Raw genomic sequence first — 21,688 nt, forward strand, 5'->3', positions numbered from 1 at the left:
TAAAGCTGATCTTCCCCCCAGGACTGGGTTACAATCTATGTTTAATACTAAAGCTGATCTTCCCCCCAGGACTGAGTTACAATCTATGTTTAATATTAAAGCTGATCTTCCCCCCAGGACTGAGTTACAATCTATGTTCAATATTAAAGCTGATCTTCCCCCCAGGACTGAGTTACAATCTATGTTTAATATTAAAGCTGATCTTCCCCCCAGGACTGAGTTAGAATCTATGTTCAATATTAAAGCTGATCTTCCCCCCAGGACTGGGTTACAATCTATGTTTAATATTAAAGCTGATCTTCCCCCCAGGACTGAGTTACAATCTATGTTCAATATTAAAGCTGATCTTCCCCCCAGGACTGGGTTACAATCTATGTTTAATATTAAAGCTGATCTGAGCTACTGAGTTGGGAGACCCTGCTCTAACTGGATTTTATTTCTCTCAAAATGAGAGCAAAGTACGATATACAAAATACAATATACTTAGCCCATTTAAAATGGAAATTTATTTTGTGAAGTCAGCAAACAAATCCACAAACACAATCACTATAATACATGCAGTATGGAAAACACACTGTTCAGAGGCCTATATCTGTCCTATATCCTACTGTTCAGCAGCCTGCATCTGTCCTATGTTCTACAGTTCAACATCCTACATTCTTATCTCCTGTGTGTTTTCTCTCATGTCGTTTCAGTACCCCTAACTGGTTAAAACCCTTTCCACACTGGGAGCAGTGGTAAGGCTTCTCCCCTGTGTGTATTCTCTCGTGTGTTTTCAGGTTACATAAGTGGGTAAAACTCTTTCCACACTGGAAGCAGCAATAAGGCTTCTCACCTGTGTGTGTTCTCTTATGTTCTTTCATGTGCCCTGACCGGGTAAAACTCTTTCCACACTGGGAGCAGTGGTAAGGCTTCTCCCCTGTGTGTATTCTCTCGTGCATTAACAGGCCCCCTAACTGGGTAAAAGTCTTCCCACAGTGAGTGCAGTGATGAGGCTTTTCCCCTGTGTGTATTCTCTCATGTCTTTTCAGGCTCCCTAACTGGGTAAAAGTCTTTCCACAATGAGAGCAACGATGAGGCTTCTCAATTGTGTGAGTCCTTTCATGCCTTTTCAGGCTCCCTAACTGGGTGAAAACCTCTCTGGACTGTGAGCAGTGGAAAGACTTCTCTCTTGTGTGTGTTTGCTCATGTGATTTCAGGTACCCTAACGTGGTAAAACTCAATCCACATGGAGAGCATTCATAAGGCTTCTCCCCGGTGTGTAACCTCTCATGTGTTTTCAGGTTACATAAGTGGGTAAAACTCTTTCCACATTGGGAACAGAGGTAAGGCTTCTCCAATGTGTGCGTTCTCTTATGTTCTTTCATGTGCCCTGCCCGGGTAAAATTCTTTCCACACTGGGAGCAGTGGTAAGGCTTCTCCCCTAAGTGTAATCTCTCATGTGTTTTCAGGTTACATAAGTGGGTAAAACTCTTTCCACATTGGGAACAGAGGTATGGCTTCTCCCCTGTGTGTGTTCTCTTATGTTCTTTCATGTGCCCTGACCGGGTAAAACTCTTTCCACACTGGGAGCAGTAGTACAGCTTCTCCCCTGTGTGTATTCTCTCATGTGTTTTCAGGCTCCATAACTCGGTAAAAGTCTTTCCACAGTGAGAGCATTGATGAGGCTTCTCACCTGTGTGTGTCCTTTCATGCCTTTTCATGTTGCCCAACTCTGTAAAACTCTTTCCACAGTGGGAGCAGTCGTGTTGTTTTGTCGGTTTGGACGTTTCTGGTTCCTCCGAGTCTGGTCTTTCTCCTGCCAAACACAGTGTTTATTTAACTACAGACCTGAATGAAACCTCCACAACTCTTGCTAGGAGGTTAAATCAGATCCCTCAATAACCTGTTCAAAGTTTTAACAATCTTGGTGTGATTTTAAAACAAATTATGTTGTAGAGCTTACTGGTAATTACTGATAGGTAATGTAAACATATTTTATTCATTATGTTCAATAATCTGAGGCCAGCTTTAACAATCGTAATTCTGTTTTATAAGTCAGAACACAAAAACACCAGACAGTTCTACGACACTCAAGACACAGACATCGCTGGATTCCTATCAAGCAGGTGGTTGTAAATATATAACCTTCATAGCTGTATGATACAGATGTGACCTACACACTTCCTTAAACCTAAAATAAGTCAAAAACTAGTTTTTAAGTCGAAGACACAAAGCACATCAGTAACACCTCCCCGTTGTTGAAAGGGTTCTTTTTTTTTTGACGTTCACACATTTTCAACATTTTGACTATCGCTGATGTCATGACATTTTGGGTAAAGTAAAAAAATAAGGTGAAATATTTTGGGTACATGTTCCTAAAACTGATAGTAACTATATACACTACTCAAAAAAATAAAGGGAACACTTAAACAACACAATGTAACTCAAAGTCAATCACACTTCTGTGAAATCAAACTGTCCACATAGGAAGCAAAACTGATTGACAATACATTTCACATGCTGTTGTGCAAATGGAATAGACAACAGGTGGAAATTATAGGCAATTAGCAAGACACCCCCAGTAAAGGAGTGGTTCTGCAGGTGATAACCACAGACCACTTCTCAGCTCCTATGCTTCTTGGCTGATGTTTTGGTCACTTTTTGAATGCTGGCGGTGCTTTCACTCTAGTGGTAGCATGAGACGGAGTCTACAACCCACACAAGTGGCTCAGGTAGTGCAGCTCATCCAGGATGGCACATCAATGCGAGCTGTGGCAAGAAGGTTTGCTGTGTCTGTCAGCGTAGTGTCCAGAGCATGGAGGCGCTACCAGGAGACAGGCCAGTACATCAGGAGATGTGGAGGAGGCCGTAGGAGGGCAACAACCCAGCAGCAGGACCGCTACCTCCACCTTTGTGCAAGGAGGAGCAGGAGAAGCACTGCCAGAGCCCTGCAAAATGACCTCCAGCAGGCCACAAATGTCCATGTGTCTGCTCAAATGGTCAGTAATGACGGCATGAGGGTGGTACGAGGGCCTGACGTCCACAGGTGGGGGTTGTGCTTACAGCCCAACACCGTGCAGGACGTTTGGCATTTGCCAGAGAACACCAAGATTGGCAAATTCGCCACTGGCGCCCTGTGCTCTTCACAGATGAAAGCAGGTTCACACTGAGCACGTGACAGACGTGACAGAGTCTGGAGACGCCGTGGAGAACGTTCTGCTGCCTGCAACATCCTCCAGCATGACCGGTTTGGCGGTGGGTCAGTCATGGTGTGGGGTGGTAATTCTTTGGGGGGCCGCAGAGCCCTCCATGTGCTCGCCAGAGGTAGCCTGACTGCCATTAGGTACTGAGATGAGATCCTCAGACCCCTTGTGAGACCATATGCTGGTGCAGTTGGCCCTGGGTTCACCCTAATGCAAGACAATGCTAGACCTCATTTGGCTGGAGTGTGTCAGCAGTTCCTGCAAGAGGAAGGCATTGATGCTATGGACTGGCCCGCCCGTTCCCCAGACCTGAATCCAATTGAGCACATCTGGGACATCATGTCTCGCTCCATCCACCAACGCCACGTTGCACCACAGACTGTCCAGGAGTTGGCGGATGCTTTAGTCCAGGTCTGGGAGGAGATCCCTCAGGAGACCATCCGCCACCTCATCAGGAGCATGCCCAGGCGTTGTAGGGAGGTCATACAGGCACGTGGAGGCCACACACACTACTGAGCTTCATTTTGACTTGTTTTAAGGACATTACATCAAAGTTAGATCAGCCTGTAGTGTGGTTTTCCACTTTAATTTTGAGTGTGACTCCAAATCCAGACCTCCATGGGTTGATACATTGGATTTCCATTGATTATTTTTGTGTGATTTTGTTGTCAGCACATTCAATTATGTAAAGAAAAAAGTATTTAATAAGATTATTTCTTTCATTCAGATCTAGGATGTGTTTAAGTGTTCCCTTTATTTTTTTGAGCAGTATATATATATATATATATATATATATATATATATATATATATATATATATATATATTTATATTATAAAAGTCTGAAAAGGCTTTTTCATTCTCATGAACTCACTATGACAACATATGTTCCTAAAACTGATAGCAATTATACAGAACAAAAATATAAAGGCAACATGTAAAGTGTTGGTCCCATGTTTCATGAGCTGAAATAAAAGACCCCAGAATTTTTTTATACGTACAAAAATATTTCTCTCAAAATTCTGCACAAATTTTACATCCCTGTTAGTGAACATGTATTCTTTGCCAAGATAATCCATCCACCTTACAGGTGTGGCATATCAAGAAGTTGATTAAACGGCATTATCATTACACAGGTGCACCTTGTGCTGGGGACAATAAAAGGCCACTAAAATATGCAGTTGTCACACAACACAATGCCACAGATGTCTCAGAGGGGGCGTGCAACTGGCATGCTGACTGCAGGAATGTCCACTAGAGCTGGTGCCAGGGAATTTAATGTACAGTACCAGTCAAAAGCCGCCTCCAACGTTGTTTTAGAGAATTTGGAAGTACATCCAACTGGCCTCACAACCGCAGACCACGTTTAACAACGCCAGCCCAGGACCTCCACATCGTCTGAGACCAGCCACCCGGACAGATGATGAAACTGAGGAGTATTTCTCTCTGTAATAAAGCTCTTTTGTGGGGAAAAACAAATTCTCATTGGCTGGGCCTGGCTCCCCAGTGGGTGGGCCTATGTCCTCCCAGGCCCACCAATGCCTACGCCCATGCCCAGTCATGTGAAGTCCATAGATCAGGGCCTAATTAATTTATTTACATTGACCGATTGCGTTATATGAACTGTAAATCGTTGAAATTGTTGCAGTGAGGGTTTATATTTTTGTTCAGTACAAATATAAAGCCATATTATAAGGTATGAAAAGGCTTGATGTTTATTTTTTAAATATTTTATACATTGTAATTGTGTGATGGTGGGGATGCAGGGCAGCGTTCATATATGGTCGATTCCGTGGATAAGTCAACCTGAACATGTGTAACGGAGGTAAGAACGTGCCGTAAATTCACTCCACAGCTAGCTTGAAACGTCACAGATGGAACTATCCAACTGGTACCTTCTGTATAGCTCAATCGGTTGAAGTGTCTTGAGTTTAGTTTGTGTGTCCTAGAGTCTTGTAAAGACAGGGGGGGTTGACTGGGACAGACAATAACATCCATAATATTTTAAGGAAAGGTTTTTGTAAAACATGCACCTTACATCAGATCATCTTGAAACTTTCTCTCTAAATCTAACTTTCATCAAGGTTTTATATGGTCTATTGGTTTCTCTCTGTTCATTGGCAGAATCCTTTTTCAGTGTTATAATATTCATAACATCCATATCCACCAGTCTATCTTCATGTCAACTAACAGAACTCTGCTTGTTGTCCTGGTAACAGATACCAGTGGACAGATCTATTGTATTTCTTCAAACTAAACTACAGCACTTACTTTGATGTGTCAAATCTGATCCTTTCTTCTCTTCTCCTCCTCTAACAGTTCCACTCAGCCCCGTTGTTTTCCTGCAGTCCACCAGCAGCACAGACAACCTCTTCATACCCAGCAGTAAGGTGCTACCGGGAGAGGCACGACACGGGGACTCCGGGAGGGTGGAAGCCCTAGCGTTGTCCTGGTAACCATAAAGAGGGGACACAGACACATATCATTATGGATGCTGATGCCACTGTTGTCATAAAGTGCTTTACAGAAACCCAGCCCAGACCCTGATAGAACAAGCTGTATGCTAGACCAGACCAAGCTGTACCATCTGGTGTTCTGATCTGGAGAGACTCTTCTCTGCCTCGTCAGCATCAGGATGTTGTTGATGCTCCCCAAAGGATCCACAATAGTCATGTCTCTCTCCTGTGTAAATGAGAACATCAAACAGATGGTAAACTTATGACTTTTTATTGCAATCACAGAGTCTTACAAGAGGCATTAATATGTCTAAAAAGGGCCTAAAATGGCCACATTCATCATGATTTTATAAAATATTGTTTGTGTTGTGAATGTAAAAGGATCGTTCCACTAAATGGGTGCCTTTTGTGTCCCTTTGATATTTTAAGTATAAATGATGCTCCAATATTATATTTCAAAAGCCTGTTATATTAGATTTAGTGTACTTTAAGGTAGACCATATGGAGAATTCAATAGATCTAATTGAAAAGTCCCAAAAATATATGTACCAATGGCAGATTGCACCTTTAACAATTCCTACAGTACAAAACAACATATTCAAGTGTAGAACTTCAGTAGAATGACCATTTAAAACCACACATTAGTTCAACAACCGCATAGTTTGTACCCCTGTTTTTAAGACAATACTCACTGCTGGTAATCGGATCTTCAGTCTCCTCCTCTTTCACTCCCAAAACGTCTTCCTCCTCCTCTTTCTCCTTTATTGAGATAGCCTCCTCTTCCAATCCATTCTCGTCTTTCAATGTGATAGCCTCCTCTTCCTCCTTTTTCATTCTGAATGCTTCTTCGTCTTCTTTCACCAGAGCTTCTTTCTCCGTCTTGCTTAGTGAGCTCATGCTCCGGGAGATTAGCCTAGTGCAGTGCAGTATCAAGTTAACACATTTGCTAATTTAACAAGCAAATTACGTTGTAATGAACTAGTAGATAGGTAAACAGAATTATGTTCCAAACACTAAGAGTAAAATACACAAGATAGGTCTAAAGATCTTCAACGTTTCAGCTTTATGTTCGCTAGCAAACCACCGCGTTGGTTGAATCAGAAGCCTTTTGTCGCCATTGAAGAAGCCTCCAGTTCCGTCCACTAGATTATACTTCACGCAAGAAGCATCACATGAAAGACTCACATCGCCATCTGCTGACTGGAGTGGGTAACGTGTGGTTGTTATATTTGTATTATCAAATGAGGAGAGACAAACTTATCACACAAGTCAGAGTTATACTTAAACTAAATATTTATTCACTTATTAATTAGGGGACAAAGGGCCACTACATGCACACAGAGTGAATGGAGCATGAGCTAAAATAATACAGAGACAAAGGGGTTTAGAAACAGAACTGCTTAGTCATGTTTGCCTCCACAGCTCCCTGGCAGATCAGAGCTTAGTCATGTTTGCTTCCACCCCTCCCTGGCAGATCAGAGCTTAGTCATGTTTGCTTCCACCCCTCCCTGGCAGATCAGAGCTTAGTCATGTTTGCTTCCACCCCTCCCTGGCAGATCAGAGCTTAGTCATGTTTGCTTCCACCCCTCCCTGGCAGATCAGAGCTTAGTCATGTTTGCTTCCACCGCTCCCTGGCAGATCAGAGCTTAGTCATGTTTGCTTCCACCCCTCCCTGGCAGATCAGAGCTTAGTCATGTTTGCTTCCACCCCTCCCTGGCAGATCAGACCTTAGTCATGTTTGCTTCCACCCCTCCCTGGCAGATCAGACCTTAGTCATGTTTGCTTCCACCGCTCCCTGGCAGATCAGGGCAATTATAAGCTACCTTGTTTTCTTCTCGTGGCCAAGTGTATCGGGTCATAGCGGACAAACAAGTGTTAACGTTAGTTCCGTTTTTACTCCCTTCTCTACCAAGCTAGCCTCCGTTCTCTTCTAGCTCACCCACAGCTGTGCCCTTGGAAGATAGTAAAATAACAGGATGGGCTGAAGAACTGTGGTCACTTCTCAGAGGCTCTTTTGTCTTATGCCGTGTGACCAGGTTACTCAGGTGAAAGATATATTGAAACAATACAGGTCCATCTGTTTTTCAAGCTGATCTCTATCCCATGTCCTTGACGACACGTCCAGACCGGCTGATCTCTATCCCACGTCCTTGACTACATGTCCATTTACATTACATTTACATTTAAGTCATTTAGCAGACTTACAAAATGGTGCATTCACCTTATGATATCCAGTGGAACAACCACTTTACAATAGTGCATCTAAATCTTTTAAGGGGGGGGGGGGGGGGGGGGGGGTTAGAAGGATTACTTTATCCTATCTTTAAGGTATTCCTTAAAGAGGTGGGGTTTCTGGTGTCTCCGGAAGGTGGTGATTGACTCCGCTGTCCTGGCGTCGTGAGGGAGCTTGTTCCACCATTGGGGTGCCAGAGCAGCGAACAGTTTTGACTGGGCTGAGCGGGAACTGTGCTTCCTCAGAGGTAGGGGGGCCAGCAGGCCAGTGGTGGATGAACGCAGTGCCCTTGTTTGGGTGTAGGGCCTGATCAGAGCCTGAAGTTATGGAGGTGCCGTTCCCTTCACAGCTCCGTAGGCAATCACCATGGTCTTGTAGCGGATGCGAGCTTCAACTGGAAGCCAGTGGAGAGAGCGGAGGAGCGGGGTGACGTGAGAGAACTTGGGAAGGTTGAACACCAGACGGGCTGCGGCGTTCTGGATGAGTTGTAGGGGTTTAATGGCACAGGCAGGGAGCCCAGCCAACAGCGAGTTGCAGTAATCCAGACGGGAGATGACAAGTGCCTGGATTAGGACCTGCGCCGCTTCCTGTGTGAGGCAGGGTCGTACTCTGCGAATGTTGTAGAGCATGAACCTACAGGATCGGGTCACCGCCTTGATGTTAGTGGAGAACGACAGGGTGTTGTCCAGGATCACGCCAAGGTTCTTAGCACTCTGGGAGGAGGACACAAGGGAGTTGTCAACCGTGATGGCGAGATAATGGAACGGGCAGTCCTTCCCCGGGAGGAAGAGCAGCTCCGTCTTGCCGAGGTTCAGCTTGAGCTGGTGATCCGTCATCCACACTGATATGTCTGACAGACATGCAGAGATGCGATTCGCCGCCTGGTTATCAGAAGGGGGAAAGGAGAAGATTAATTGTGTGTCGTCTGCATAGCAATGATAGGAGAGACCATGTGAGGATATGACAGAGCCAAGTGACTTGGTGTATAGCGAGAATAGGAGAGGGCCTAGAACAGAGCCCTGGGGGACACCAGTGGTGAGAGCGCATGGTGCGGAGACAGATTCTCGCCACGCCACCTGGTAGGAGCGACCTGTCAGGTAGGACGCAATCCAAGCGTGGGCCGCGCCGGAGATGCCCAACTCGGAGAGGGTGGAGAGGAGGATCTGATGGTTCACAGTATCAAAGGCAGCAGATAGGTCTAGAAGGATGAGAGCAGAGGAGAGAGAGTTAGCTTTAGCAGTGCGGAGAGCCTCCGTGACACAGAGAAGAGCAGTCTCAGTTGAATGCCCAGTCTTGAAACCTGACTGATTAGGATCAAGAAGGTCATTCTGAGAGAGATAGCAGGAGAGCTGGCCAAGGACGGCACGTTCAAGAGTTTTGGAGAGAAAAGAAAGAAGGGATACTGGTCTGTAGTTGTTGACATCGGAGGGATCGAGTGTAGGTTTTTTCAGAAGGGGTGCAACTCTCGCTCTCTTGAAGACGGAAGGGACGTAGCCAGCGGTCAAGGATGAGTTGATGAGCGAGGTGAGGAAGGGGAGAAGGTCTCCGGAAATGGTCTGGAGAAGAGAGGAGGGGATAGGGTCAAGTGGGCAGGTTGTTGGGCGGCCGGCCGTCACAAGACGCGAGATTTCATCTGGAGAGAGAGGTGAGAAAGAGGTCAAAGCACAGGGTAGGGCAGTGTGAGCAGGACCAGCGGTGTCGTTTGACTTAGCAAATGAGGATCGGATATCGTCAACCTTCTTTTCAAAATGGTTGACGAAGTCATCCGCAGAGAGGGAGGAGGGGGGGGGGGAGGGGGAGGAGGATTCAGGAGGGAGGAGAAGGTAGCAAAGAGCTTCCTAGGGTTAGAGGCAGATGCTTGGAATTTAGAGTGGTAGAAAGTGGCTTTAGCAGCAGAGACAGAAGAGGAGAATGTAGAGAGGAGTGAGTGAAAGGATGCCAGGTCCGCAGGGAGGCGAGTTTTCCTCCATTTCCGCTCGGCTGCCCGGAGCCTTGTTCTGTTGTTGTTGTTGTTCTTGTTTGTTCATGTCCGCCAGCGCCACCCAGCCTGACTCGTCCGCCGCTGACTCCCATGTCCTTGACTACACGTCCAGACCGGCTGATCTCTATCCCATGTCCTTGACTACATGTCCAGACCAGCTGATCTCTATCCCATGTCCTTGACTACATGTCCAGACCAGCTGATCTCTATCCCATGTCCTTGACGACACGTCCAGACCAGCTGATCTCTATCCAATGTCCTTGACTACACGTCCAGACCAGCTGATCTCTATCCCATGTCTTTGACTACACAACCAGCTGATCTCTATCCCATGTCCTTGACTACACGTCCAGACCGGCTGATCTCTAGCCCATGTCCTTGACCACACGTCCAGACCGGCTGATCTCTAGCCCATGTCCTTGACGACACGTCCAGACCGGCTGATCTCTATCCCATGTCCTTGACTACACGTCCAGACCGGCTGATCTCTAGCCCATGTCCTTGACTACACGTCCAGCTGATCTCTATCCCATGTCCTTGACTACACGTCCAACTGATCTCTAGCCCATGTCCTTGACTACACGTCCAGACCAGCTGATCTCTATCCCATGTCCTTGACTACACGTCCAGACCAACTGATCTCTATCCCATGTCCTTGACTACACGTCCAGCTGATCTCTAGCCCATGTCCTTGACTACACGTCCAAACCAGCTGATCTCTATCCCATGTCTTTGACTACACGTCCAGACCGGCTGATCTCTATCCCATGTCCTTGACTACACGTCCAGACCAGCTGATCTCTATCCCATGTCCTTGACTACACAACCAGCTGATCTCTATCCCATGTCCTTGACTACACGTCCAGCTGATCTCTATCCCATGTCCTTGACTACACGTCCAGACCGGCTGATTTCTATCTCATGTCCTTGACCACACGTCCAGACCAGCTGATCTCTATCCCATGTCCTTGACTACACGTCCAGACCAGCTGATCTCTATCCCATGTCCTTGACTAAACGTCCAGCTGATCTCTAGCCCATGTCCTTGACTACACGTCCAAACCAGCTGATCTCTATCCCATGTCCTTGACTACACACCCAGACCGGCTGATCTCTATCCCATGTCCTTGACGACACGTCCAGACCGGCTGATCTCTATCCCATGTCCTTGACTACACGTCCAGACCAGCTGATCTCTATCCCATGTCCTTGACTACACAACCAGCTGATCTCTATCCCATGTCCTTGACTACACGTCCAGACCGGCTGATCTCTAGCCCATGTCCTTGACCACACGTCCAGACCGGCTGATCTCTATCCCATGTCCTTGACTACACAACCAGCTGATCTCTATCCCATGTCCTTGACTACACGTCCAGACCGGCTGATCTCTAGCCCATGTCCTTGACCACACGTCCAGACCGGCTGATCTCTACCCCATGTCCTTGACCACACGTCCAGACCGGCTGATCTCTAGCCATTGTCCTTGACTACACGTCCAGACCGGCTGATCTCGACCCCATGTCCTTGACTACACGTCCAGATGATCTCTATCCCATGTCTTTGACTACACGTCCAGACCAGCTGATCTCTAGCCCATGTCCTTGACTACACGTCCAGACCAGCTGATCTCTATCCCATGTCTTTGACTACACGTCCAGACCGGCTGATCTCTATCCCATGTCCTTGACTACACGTCCAGACCAGCCGATCTCTATCCCATGTCCTTGACTACACAACCAGCTGATCTCTATCCCATGTCCTTGACTACACATCCAGCTGATCTCTATCCCATGTCCTTGACTACACGTCCAGACCGGCTGATCTCTATCTCATGTCCTTGACTACACGTCCAGACCAGCTGATCTCTATCCAATGTCCTTGACTACACGCCCAGACCGTCTGATCTCTATCCCATGTCCTTGACCACACGTCCAGACGGGCTGATCTCTATCCCATGTCCTTGACCACACGTCCAGACGGGCTGATCTCTATCCCATGTCCTTGACTACACGTCCAGACGGGCTGATCTCTATCCCATGTCCTTGACTACACGTCCAGACCGGCTGATCTCTAGCCCATGTCCTTGACTACACGTCTAGACCGGCTGATCTCTAGCCCATGTCCTTGACTACACGTCCAGACCGGCTGATCTCTAGCCCATGTCCTTGACTACACGTCCAGACCGGCTGATCTCTAGCCCATGTCCTTGACTACACCTCCAGACCGGCTGATCTCTATCCCATGTCCTTGACTACACCTCCAGACCGGCTGATCGCTAACCCATGTCCTTGACTACACCTCCAGATCGGCTGATCTCTATTCAATGTCCTTGACTACACCTCCAGACCGGCTGATCTCTATCCCATGTCCTTGACTACACGTCCAGACTGGCTGATCTCTATCCCATGTCCTTGACTACATGTCCAGACCGGCTGATCTCCATCCCATGTCCTTGACTACACGTCCAGACTGGCTGATCTCTATCCCATGTCCTTTACTACATGTCCAGACCGGCTGATCTCTATCCCATGTCCTTGACTACACGTCCAGACTGGCTGATCTCTATCCCATGTCTTTGACTACACGTCCAGACCAGCTGATCTCTATCCCATGTCCTTGACTACACGTCCAGACCAGCTGATCTCCATCCCATGTCCTTGACTACACGTCCAGACCAGCTGATCTCTATCCCATGTCCTTGACTACACGTCCAGACCAGCTGATCTCCATCCCATGTCCTTGACTACACGTCCAGACCAGCTGATCTCTATCCCATGTCCTTGACTACACGTCCAGACCAGCTGCGGGGAGTGAATGTGGAAGAGATGAAACATCCTTTCTCAGAAGCACAGCATTGGCAGTAAAAAAAAAGAAGTATTTATTATTTGTCAGCATAACTATTAACTATTAATACTAAACAAAAGGTAAATACGTGATTTCTATCACATTCCCCTCTTAGAAGATACAATCTTCTATAAAATAATAAGACAAATTCACACCATATGTAAAAGGTCACAATAGAAAGACTTAGATGGCATGACGTCTTCAATAGTAAATCGCCTTCCTTTGGGTTATTCAATTATTTATCTCCACATAATGAACAATGTAGTCACTAAACAAGAAGCTTAAAGGAAATAATTCCTACATTGTGACTGGTCATTATCGCGTGTGCTTTGCCTCCAAAAGAAACTGAGCACTGTTTCCTCTAAAACATATTCTGGGCATTCTGCCAATTGGTCTGAGAAGACGGTGGTCATGATACCCGGTCCCCTGCACAACCCAAGGATACATACAGTTTATACCATTCAATGCTGTCTCTTCATAGACATCAACAAGCAAACATTTAACACATAAAACAGTGCATGTAAGTTCATAATGTAAGCCAATTATGTCATAATCTAAGCAGAACTTCAAACACGCAAAACATGAAACATTTTAGGAGAGGGCATTCTCACACTAGTACATTGTCTTTGTAAAATGGCTTCTCTTGTTCCACTGAGTTTAAAACCTTTGACCTTCTACACATACCATACACAGTTGTAACAGTGTCTGCTGATGACAGCCCAGTGGATCCTTTCAGCAATCACAGAGTCTGGGCCTTCAGACAATATCCCACTGACCCGACCTCGTGAGGACAAACCTGTCTGCAACAGACGCATTTCTAAGTATGCAACAGGTCAAACATCACTGTCTTCAGCAGTAAAAGGTAGCTCTTCCTTCACATCCTGCATTCTGGCCCTTGTCATGGCAACAGTTAACATCACATGTGACCTTGAATTTGTGAACCAGTTTCAAACACACATTGCAGAAAAACTTCAACGTGAGGATGAGCAGCAAAACCGATACAACGACTAAAACAACAGTCAGACACAGTTGCATGATCCACCCTCCAAACCATTTCAAATGTGAATTTCTTACTTTCCAAATTCACTTTCCCAATTCACTTCCCAATTCACTTCACCTTCATATGGTGCAAAACATTCTTAAAACCTGTTGGGGCTCGGGGGCAGTATTGAGACATTTTGAAAAAAATATGTGCCCATTTTTAACTGCCTCCTACACCAACTCAGAAGCTAGGATATGCATATTATTAACACATTCGGATAGAAAACACTCTGAATTTTCTAAAACAGTTTGAATGGTGTCTGTAAGTATAACAAAACTCATATTGCAGGCAAAAACCTGTGAAAAATAGATCCCAAAAAAATGTGAATTTTGTGACTGTACTATTTAGTGTCATTGTTTTATAGATACCATAGTGAGAAAGGATTCATTTCGCAACACCTACGGCTTCCACCAGATGTCAACGATCTTTATAAAGTTGTTTGAAGCGTCTATGATAAACAGAGAGCAAATTAGAATCCAAGGAAGTTGACATGTCATCACTTCATTTTTTTGCGCCTGCGCATAAATCTGAGAAGCGTGAGTTTGTCATCATTGTTTATCTAGACATAGGATAGGTTGTGTGAAAATATTACTGATGTTTAACGTTAAAAATGGACCAAAAGATTAATGCTAAACAACATTTGACATGTTTGAACGAACATAAATAGATTATTTACTAGTTTTTTTTTGCTTTTCGGCGTGATTTTACACTCCCCCCACCACGTTTTGTGGGAGCATAGTGAACGCTAAGTACTTGGTGTTATTTGGACATAAATTATGAACTTTGTCAAAAGAAACCACATTTGTTCCGGACCTGGGATGCCTTCCGGACCTGGGATGCCTGCCTTCTGATGGAGATAATCAAAGGTAAGGGGATATTTACAATGTTATTATCGATTTTAGATGATGCTAACTGTATAGCATAGCTTAGTGTTCTTAGCATAACACCCCGTTTATTGCAAAATGTGATTTCCCAGTAAAGTTATTTTGAGATCTGGCCATTCGGTAGCAATTACGAGATGATAATATATTATTCTTTGAATGACAATATTATAATTTACCAATGTTTTCGAATAGTAATTTTGTTATGTTCACCGGAAGCATTTCAGAGAAGAAAAAAATCTGAATTTCACGCTACTGTAAAATGCTGTTTTTGGATATAAATATGAACTTGATGGAACAAAAAATGCATGTATTGTATAACATAATGTCCTAGGAGTGTCATCTGATGGAGATTGACAAAGGTTAGTACATAATTCTAGCTGGTTTCTGCTTTTGGTGACGCCTGACCTTGAATTGAAAATGGATGTTTGTACTTTAGTGGCTATGTACTGTCCTAACATAATCTAACTTTATGCTTTTGCCGTAAAGCCTCTTTGAAAATCGAACAATGTGGTTAGATTAAGGAGATGTTTATCTTTTAAATTGTGTAAAATAGTTGATTGTTTGAGAAATTGAAATTATTAGATTTTTGATGTTTTGAATTTCCAGCCTTGTTAGCAATCCCGACTCGGGGTTCATTGCTAACCTGTAGCCCCAACAGGTTTTAAGGGAATAATTTAAACAATTAAACATTATACAAAAGTACACTCTAAATCTGTACAAAGAGGACAGTGATCACGTCTCCGTCTTCTTTAACAACAGGGGGCGGTTATTGTTATTGGGGCTGTTATTGTTTGCTGGACTCCTGTCCTGAGCTTCCCGTTGGCTGGAGCGGCTGTTATTTAAGTCCCGCCATGAGACTGAACGGTCATCTACCATTTTGTCCTTCTTCCAGGAGGTTGTCCTTGAGTCACTGTCCATATGGCAACTGTAATGAGAAGGCTCAAGACAAAAAAAGCAAAAAAAACAATGCATAGAGTCTGGGCCTGATTCTCCCATAGCGACCTAGTCGGTGATTTCCGGCGTCTCGGGTCCTCCATCCTCAGGGTCTGGTGGGCAGTATGGCACCTTCCTGCAGTGGCTGGAGTGGATCCAAGTAGACCTCTCAGCTACGCGAACAGCAGTGGGGGTGTAATCATGCAACACCTGGTATGGTCCAGTCCACATCTGCTGGTTCAAATGCCTTCATCTCAGGTCTTTCACCACCACCCAGTAGGCTGGTTGCAGTTTGTGCAGGATCCCCACCAGAGGCTGGAGCAGAGCAGCTTTCACCCTGGGGAAAATAGACTTCAGAACATTGTTCAGAGCAGTACAGCAGCTTACCATTCGGTCTTCACAGCCCATCAGGGTCAATCTGTTCTGTAGGGTTTACACACTTTTTTGCACAAAATTTCTCCGCAAATACAGTAAAACCTGGAACCTTTCTTTCATCATTCTCACTTCCCCAGGTCCTGCATGTGATTGTAGATCAGAAACATCCTGTAGGGAAAACCTTTTTTTAACAGAGACAGGAAATGCAACAAAAAGAGCCTCCCAGTTTTTGACCAATTTAGAATGTGAAATTGTCTTACCAGATACACCGGCTGAGAGCTACTAAGGTGTTCTGATGTCCTGATGTTCTGGTTGTTCTTGTTGTTTGACTAAGAGTCCCGTCCACTAGTATGGGGCGTTATAGGTGCCTATATACCGATTGTAACATCTCAAACCAAACTCTATAAGACATGACCATACCATTCCCTTAAAGACACTCTGTTAGATGTGACCAGACTATTAAAGCCACTCTGTTAGATGTGACCAGACTATTAAAGCCACTCTGTTAGATGTGACCAGACTATTAAAGACACTCTGTTTGATGTGACCAGACTATTAAAGCCACTCTGTTAGATGTGACCAGACTATTAAAGCCACTCTGTTAGATGTGACCAGACTATTAAAGCCACTCTTAGATGTGACCAGACTATTAAAGCCACTCTGTTAGATGTGACCAGACTATTAAAGACACTCTGTTAGATGTGACCAGACTATTAAAGCCACTCTGTTAGATGTGACCAGACTATTAAAGCCACTCTGTTAGATGTGACCAGACTATTAAAGCCAGACTATTAAAGCCACTCTGTTAGATGTGACCAGACTATTAAAGCCACTCTGTTAGATGTGACCAGACTATTAAAGCCACTCTGTTAGATGTGACCAGACTATTAAAGCCACTCTGTTAGATGTGACCAGACTATTAAAGCCACTCTGTTAGATGTGACCAGACTATTAAAGCCACTCTGTTAGATGTGACCAGACTATTAAAGCCACTCTGTTAGATGTGACCAGACTATTAAAGCCACTCTGTTAGATGTGACCAGACTATTAAAGACACTCTGTTAGATGTGACCAGACTATTAAAGACACTCTGTTAGATGTGACCAGACTATTAAAGCCACTCTGTTAGATGTGACCAGACTATTAAAGACACTCTGTTAGATGTGACCAGACTATTAAAGACACTCTGTTAGATGTGACCAGACTATTAAAGACACTCTGTTAGATGTGACCAGACTATTAAAGCCACTCTGTTAGATGTGACCAGACTATTAAAGCCACTCTGTTAGATGTGACCAGACTATTAAAGCCACTCTGTTAGATGTGACCAGACTATTAAAGCCACTCTGTTTGATGTGACCAGACTATTAAAGCCACTCTGTTAGATGTGACCAGACTATTAAAGCCACTCTGTTAGATGTGACCAGACTATTAAAGCCACTCTGTTAGATGTGACCAGACTATTAAAGACACTCTGTTAGATGTGACCAGACTATTAAAGTCACTCTGTTAGATGTGACCAGACTATTAAAGCCACTCTGTTAGATGTGACCAGACTATTAAAGCCACTCTGTTAGATGTGACCAGACTATTAAAGCCACTCTGTTAGATGTGACCAGACTATTAAAGACACTCTGTTAGATGTGACCAGACTATTAAAGACACTCTGTTAGATGTGACCAGACTATTAAAGACACTCTGTTAGATGTGACCAGACTATTAAAGACACTCTGTTAGATGTGACCAGACTATTAAAGACACTCTGTTAGATGTGACCAGACTATTAAAGACACTCTGTTAGATGTGACCAGACTATTAAAGACACTCTGTTAGATGTGACCAGACTATTAAAGACACTCTGTTAGATGTGACCAGACTATTAAAGACACTCTGTTAGATGTGACCAGACTATTAAAGACACTCTGTTAGATGTGACCAGACTATTAAAGACACTCTGTTAGATGTGACCAGACTATTAAAGACACTCTGTTAGATGTGACCAGACTATTAAAGCCACTCTGTTAGATGTGACCAGACTATTAAAGACACTCTGTTAGATGTGACCAGACTATTAAAGACACTCTGTTAGATGTGACCAGACTATTAAAGACACTCTGTTAGATGTGACCAGACTATTAAAGCCACTCTGTTAGATGTGACCAGACTATTAAAGCCACTCTGTTAGATGTGACCAGACTATTAAAGCCACTCTGTTAGATGTGACCAGACTATTAAAGCCACTCTGTTAGATGTGACCAGACTATTAAAGCCACTCTGTTAGATGTGACCAGACTATTAAAGCCACTCTGTTAGATGTGACCAGACTATTAAAGCCACTCTGTTAGATGTGACCAGACTATTAAAGCCACTCTGTTAGATGTGACCAGACTATTAAAGCCACTCTGTTAGATGTGACCAGACTATTAAAGCCACTCTGTTAGATGTGACCAGACTATTAAAGCCACTCTGTTAGATGTGACCAGACTATTAAAGCCACTCTGTTAGATGTGACCAGACTATTAAAGCCACTCTGTTAGATGTGACCAGACTATTAAAGACACTCTGTTAGATGTGACCAGACTATTAAAGACACTCTGTTAGATGTGACCAGACTATTAAAGCCACTCTGTTAGATGTGACCAGACTATTAAAGCCACTCTGTTAGATGTGACCAGACTATTAAAGCCACTCTGTTAGATGTGACCAGACTATTAAAGACACTCTGTTAGATGTGACCAGACTATTAAAGCCACTCTGTTAGATGTGACCAGACTATTAAAGACACTCTGTTAGATGTGAAAAGACTATTAAAGACACTCTGTTAGATGTGACCAGACTATTAAAGCCACTCTGTTAGATGTGACCAGACTATTAAAGCCACTCTTTTAGATGTGACCAGACTATTAAAGACACTCTGTTAGATGTGACCAGACTATTAAAGCCACTCTGTTAGATGTGACCAGACTATTAAAGCCACTCTGTTAGATGTGACCAGACTATTAAAGCCACTCTGTTAGATGTGACCAGACTATTAAAGACACTCTGTTAGATGTGACCAGACTATTAAAGACACTCTGTTAGATGTGACCAGACTATTAAAGACACTCTGTTAGATGTGACCAGACTATTAAAGCCAGACTATTAAAGCCACTCTGTTAGATGTGACCAGACTATTAAAGCCACTCTGTTAGATGTGACCAGACTATTAAAGCCAGACTATTAAAGACACTCTGTTAGATGTGACCAGACTATTAAAGCCAGACTATTAAAGCCACTCTGTTAGATGTGACCAGACTATTAAAGCCACTCTGTTAGATGTGACCAGACTATTAAAGACACTCTGTTAGATGTGACCAGACTATTAAAGCCACTCTGTTAGATGTGACCAGACTATTAAAGCCAGACTATTAAAGACACTCTGTTAGATGTGACCAGACTATTAAAGACACTCTGTTAGATGTGACCAGACTATTAAAGCCACTCTGTTAGATGTGACCAGACTATTAAAGCCACTCTGTTAGATGTGACCAGACTATTAACGACACTCTGTTAGATGTGACCAGACTATTAAAGCCACTCTGTTAGATGTGACCAGACTATTAAAGACACTCTGTTAGATGTGACCAGACTATTAAAGCCACTCTGTTAGATGTGACCAGACTATTAAAGACACTCTGTTAGATGTGACCAGACTATTAAAGCCACTCTGTTAGATGTGACCAGACTATTAAAGCCACTCTGTTAGATGTGACCAGACTATTAAAGCCACTCTGTTAGATGTGACCAGACTATTAAAGACACTCTGTTAGATGTGACCAGACTATTAAAGCCACTCTGTTAGATGTGACCAGACTATTAAAGACACTCTGTTAGATGTGACCAGACTATTAAAGCCACTCTGTTAGATGTGACCAGACTATTAAAGCCACTCTGTTAGATGTGACCAGACTATTAAAGACACTCTGTTAGATGTGACCAGACTATTAAAGACACTCTGTTAGATGTGACCAGACTATTAAAGCCACTCTGTTAGATGTGACCAGACTATTAAAGCCACTCTGTTTGATGTGACCAGACTATTAAAGCCACTCTGTTAGATGTGACCAGACTATTAAAGCCACTCTGTTAGATGTGACCAGACTATTAAAGCCACTCTGTTAGATGTGACCAGACTATTAAAGCCACTCTGTTAGATGTGACCAGACTATTAAAGCCACTCTGTTAGATGTGACCAGACTATTAAAGACACTCTGTTAGATGTGACCAGACTATTAAAGACACTCTGTTAGATGTGACCAGACTATTAAAGACTCTCTGTTAGATGTGACCAGACTATTAAAGACACTCTGTTAGATGTGACCAGACTATTAAAGACACTCTGTTAGATGTGACCAGACTATTAAAGCCACTCTGTTAGATGTGACCAGACTATTAAAGCCACTCTGTTAGATGTGACCAGACTATTAAAGACACTCTGTCAGATGTGACCAGACTATTAAAGACACTCTGTTAGATGTGACCAGACTATTAAAGCCACTCTGTTAGATGTGACCAGACTATTAAAGCCACTCTGTTAGATGTGACCAGACTATTAAAGACACTCTGTCAGATGTGACCAGACTATTAAAGCCACTCTGTTAGATGTGACCAGACTATTAAAGCCAGACTATTAAAGCCACTCTGTTAGATGTGACCAGACTATTAAAGCCACTCTGTTAGATGTGACCAGACTATTAAAGACACTCTGTTAGATGTGACCAGACTATTAAAGCCACTCTGTTAGATGTGACCAGACTATTAAAGACACTCTGTTAGATGTGACCAGACTATTAAAGACACTCTGTTAGATGTGACCAGTCTATTAAAGACACTCTGTTAGATGTGACCAGACTATTAAAGACACTCTGTTAGATGTGACCAGACTATTAAAGCCACTCTGTTAGATGTGACCAGACTATTAAAGTCACTCTGTTAGATGTGACCAGACTATTAAAGCCACTCTGTTAGATGTGACCAGACTATTAAAGCCACTCTGTTTGATGTGACCAGACTATTAAAGCCACTCTGTTAGATGTGACCAGACTATTAAAGCCACTCTGTTAGATGTGACCAGACTATTAAAGACACTCTGTTAGATGTGACCAGACTATTAAAGACACTCTGTTAGATGTGACCAGACTATTAAAGACACTCTGTTAGATGTGACCAGACTATTAAAGACACTCTTAGATGTGACCAGACTATTAAAGCCACTCTGTTAGATGTGACCAGACTATTAAAGCCACTCTGTCAGATGTGACCAGACTATTAAAGACACTCTGTTTGATGTGACCAGACTATTAAAGCCACTCTGTTAGATGTGACCAGACTATTAAAGCCACTCTGTTAGATGTGACCAGGCTATTAAAGCCACTCTGTTAGATGTGACCAGACTATTAAAGCCACTCTGTTAGATGTGACCAGACTATTAAAGCCACTCTGTTAGATGTGACCAGACTATTAAAGCCACTCTGTTAGATGTGACCAGACTATTAAAGCCACTCTGTTAGATGTGACCAGACTATTAAAGCCACTCTGTTAGATGTGACCAGACTAATAAAGCCAGACTATTAAAGCCACTCTGTTAGATGTGACCAGACTATTAAAGCCACTCTGTTAGATGTGACCAGAGTATTAAAGCCACTCTGTTAGATGTGACCAGACTATTAAAGACACTCTGTTAGATGTGACCAGGCTATTAAAGACACTCTGTT

At 43.8% G+C, this 21,688-nt stretch overlaps 1 protein-coding gene across 1 annotated transcript in view; it reads right to left on the reverse strand.

The window, feature by feature from the left end:
- Positions 1-473: 473 nt before the first annotated feature.
- Positions 474-21,688, reverse strand: part of LOC106564020 (uncharacterized) — a 41,440-nt gene continuing 20,225 nt past the window's right edge. Inside the window, exons 3-6 of the mRNA XM_082958396.1 lie at positions 6,333-6,586; positions 5,769-5,866; positions 5,456-5,633; positions 474-1,798 (exon numbers count right to left, since the gene is read on the reverse strand). Of these exons, the coding sequence (XP_082814522.1) occupies positions 645-1,798; positions 5,456-5,633; positions 5,769-5,866; positions 6,333-6,586 (1,684 nt within the window). The 3' untranslated portion in view covers positions 474-644. The remainder of the gene's footprint in view (positions 1,799-5,455; positions 5,634-5,768; positions 5,867-6,332; positions 6,587-21,688) is intronic.

The sequence above is a fragment of the Salmo salar genome, chromosome 12 (assembly GCF_965601325.2).
Source record: "Salmo salar chromosome 12, fSalSal1, whole genome shotgun sequence".
NCBI lineage: Eukaryota > Metazoa > Chordata > Actinopteri > Salmoniformes > Salmonidae > Salmo > Salmo salar.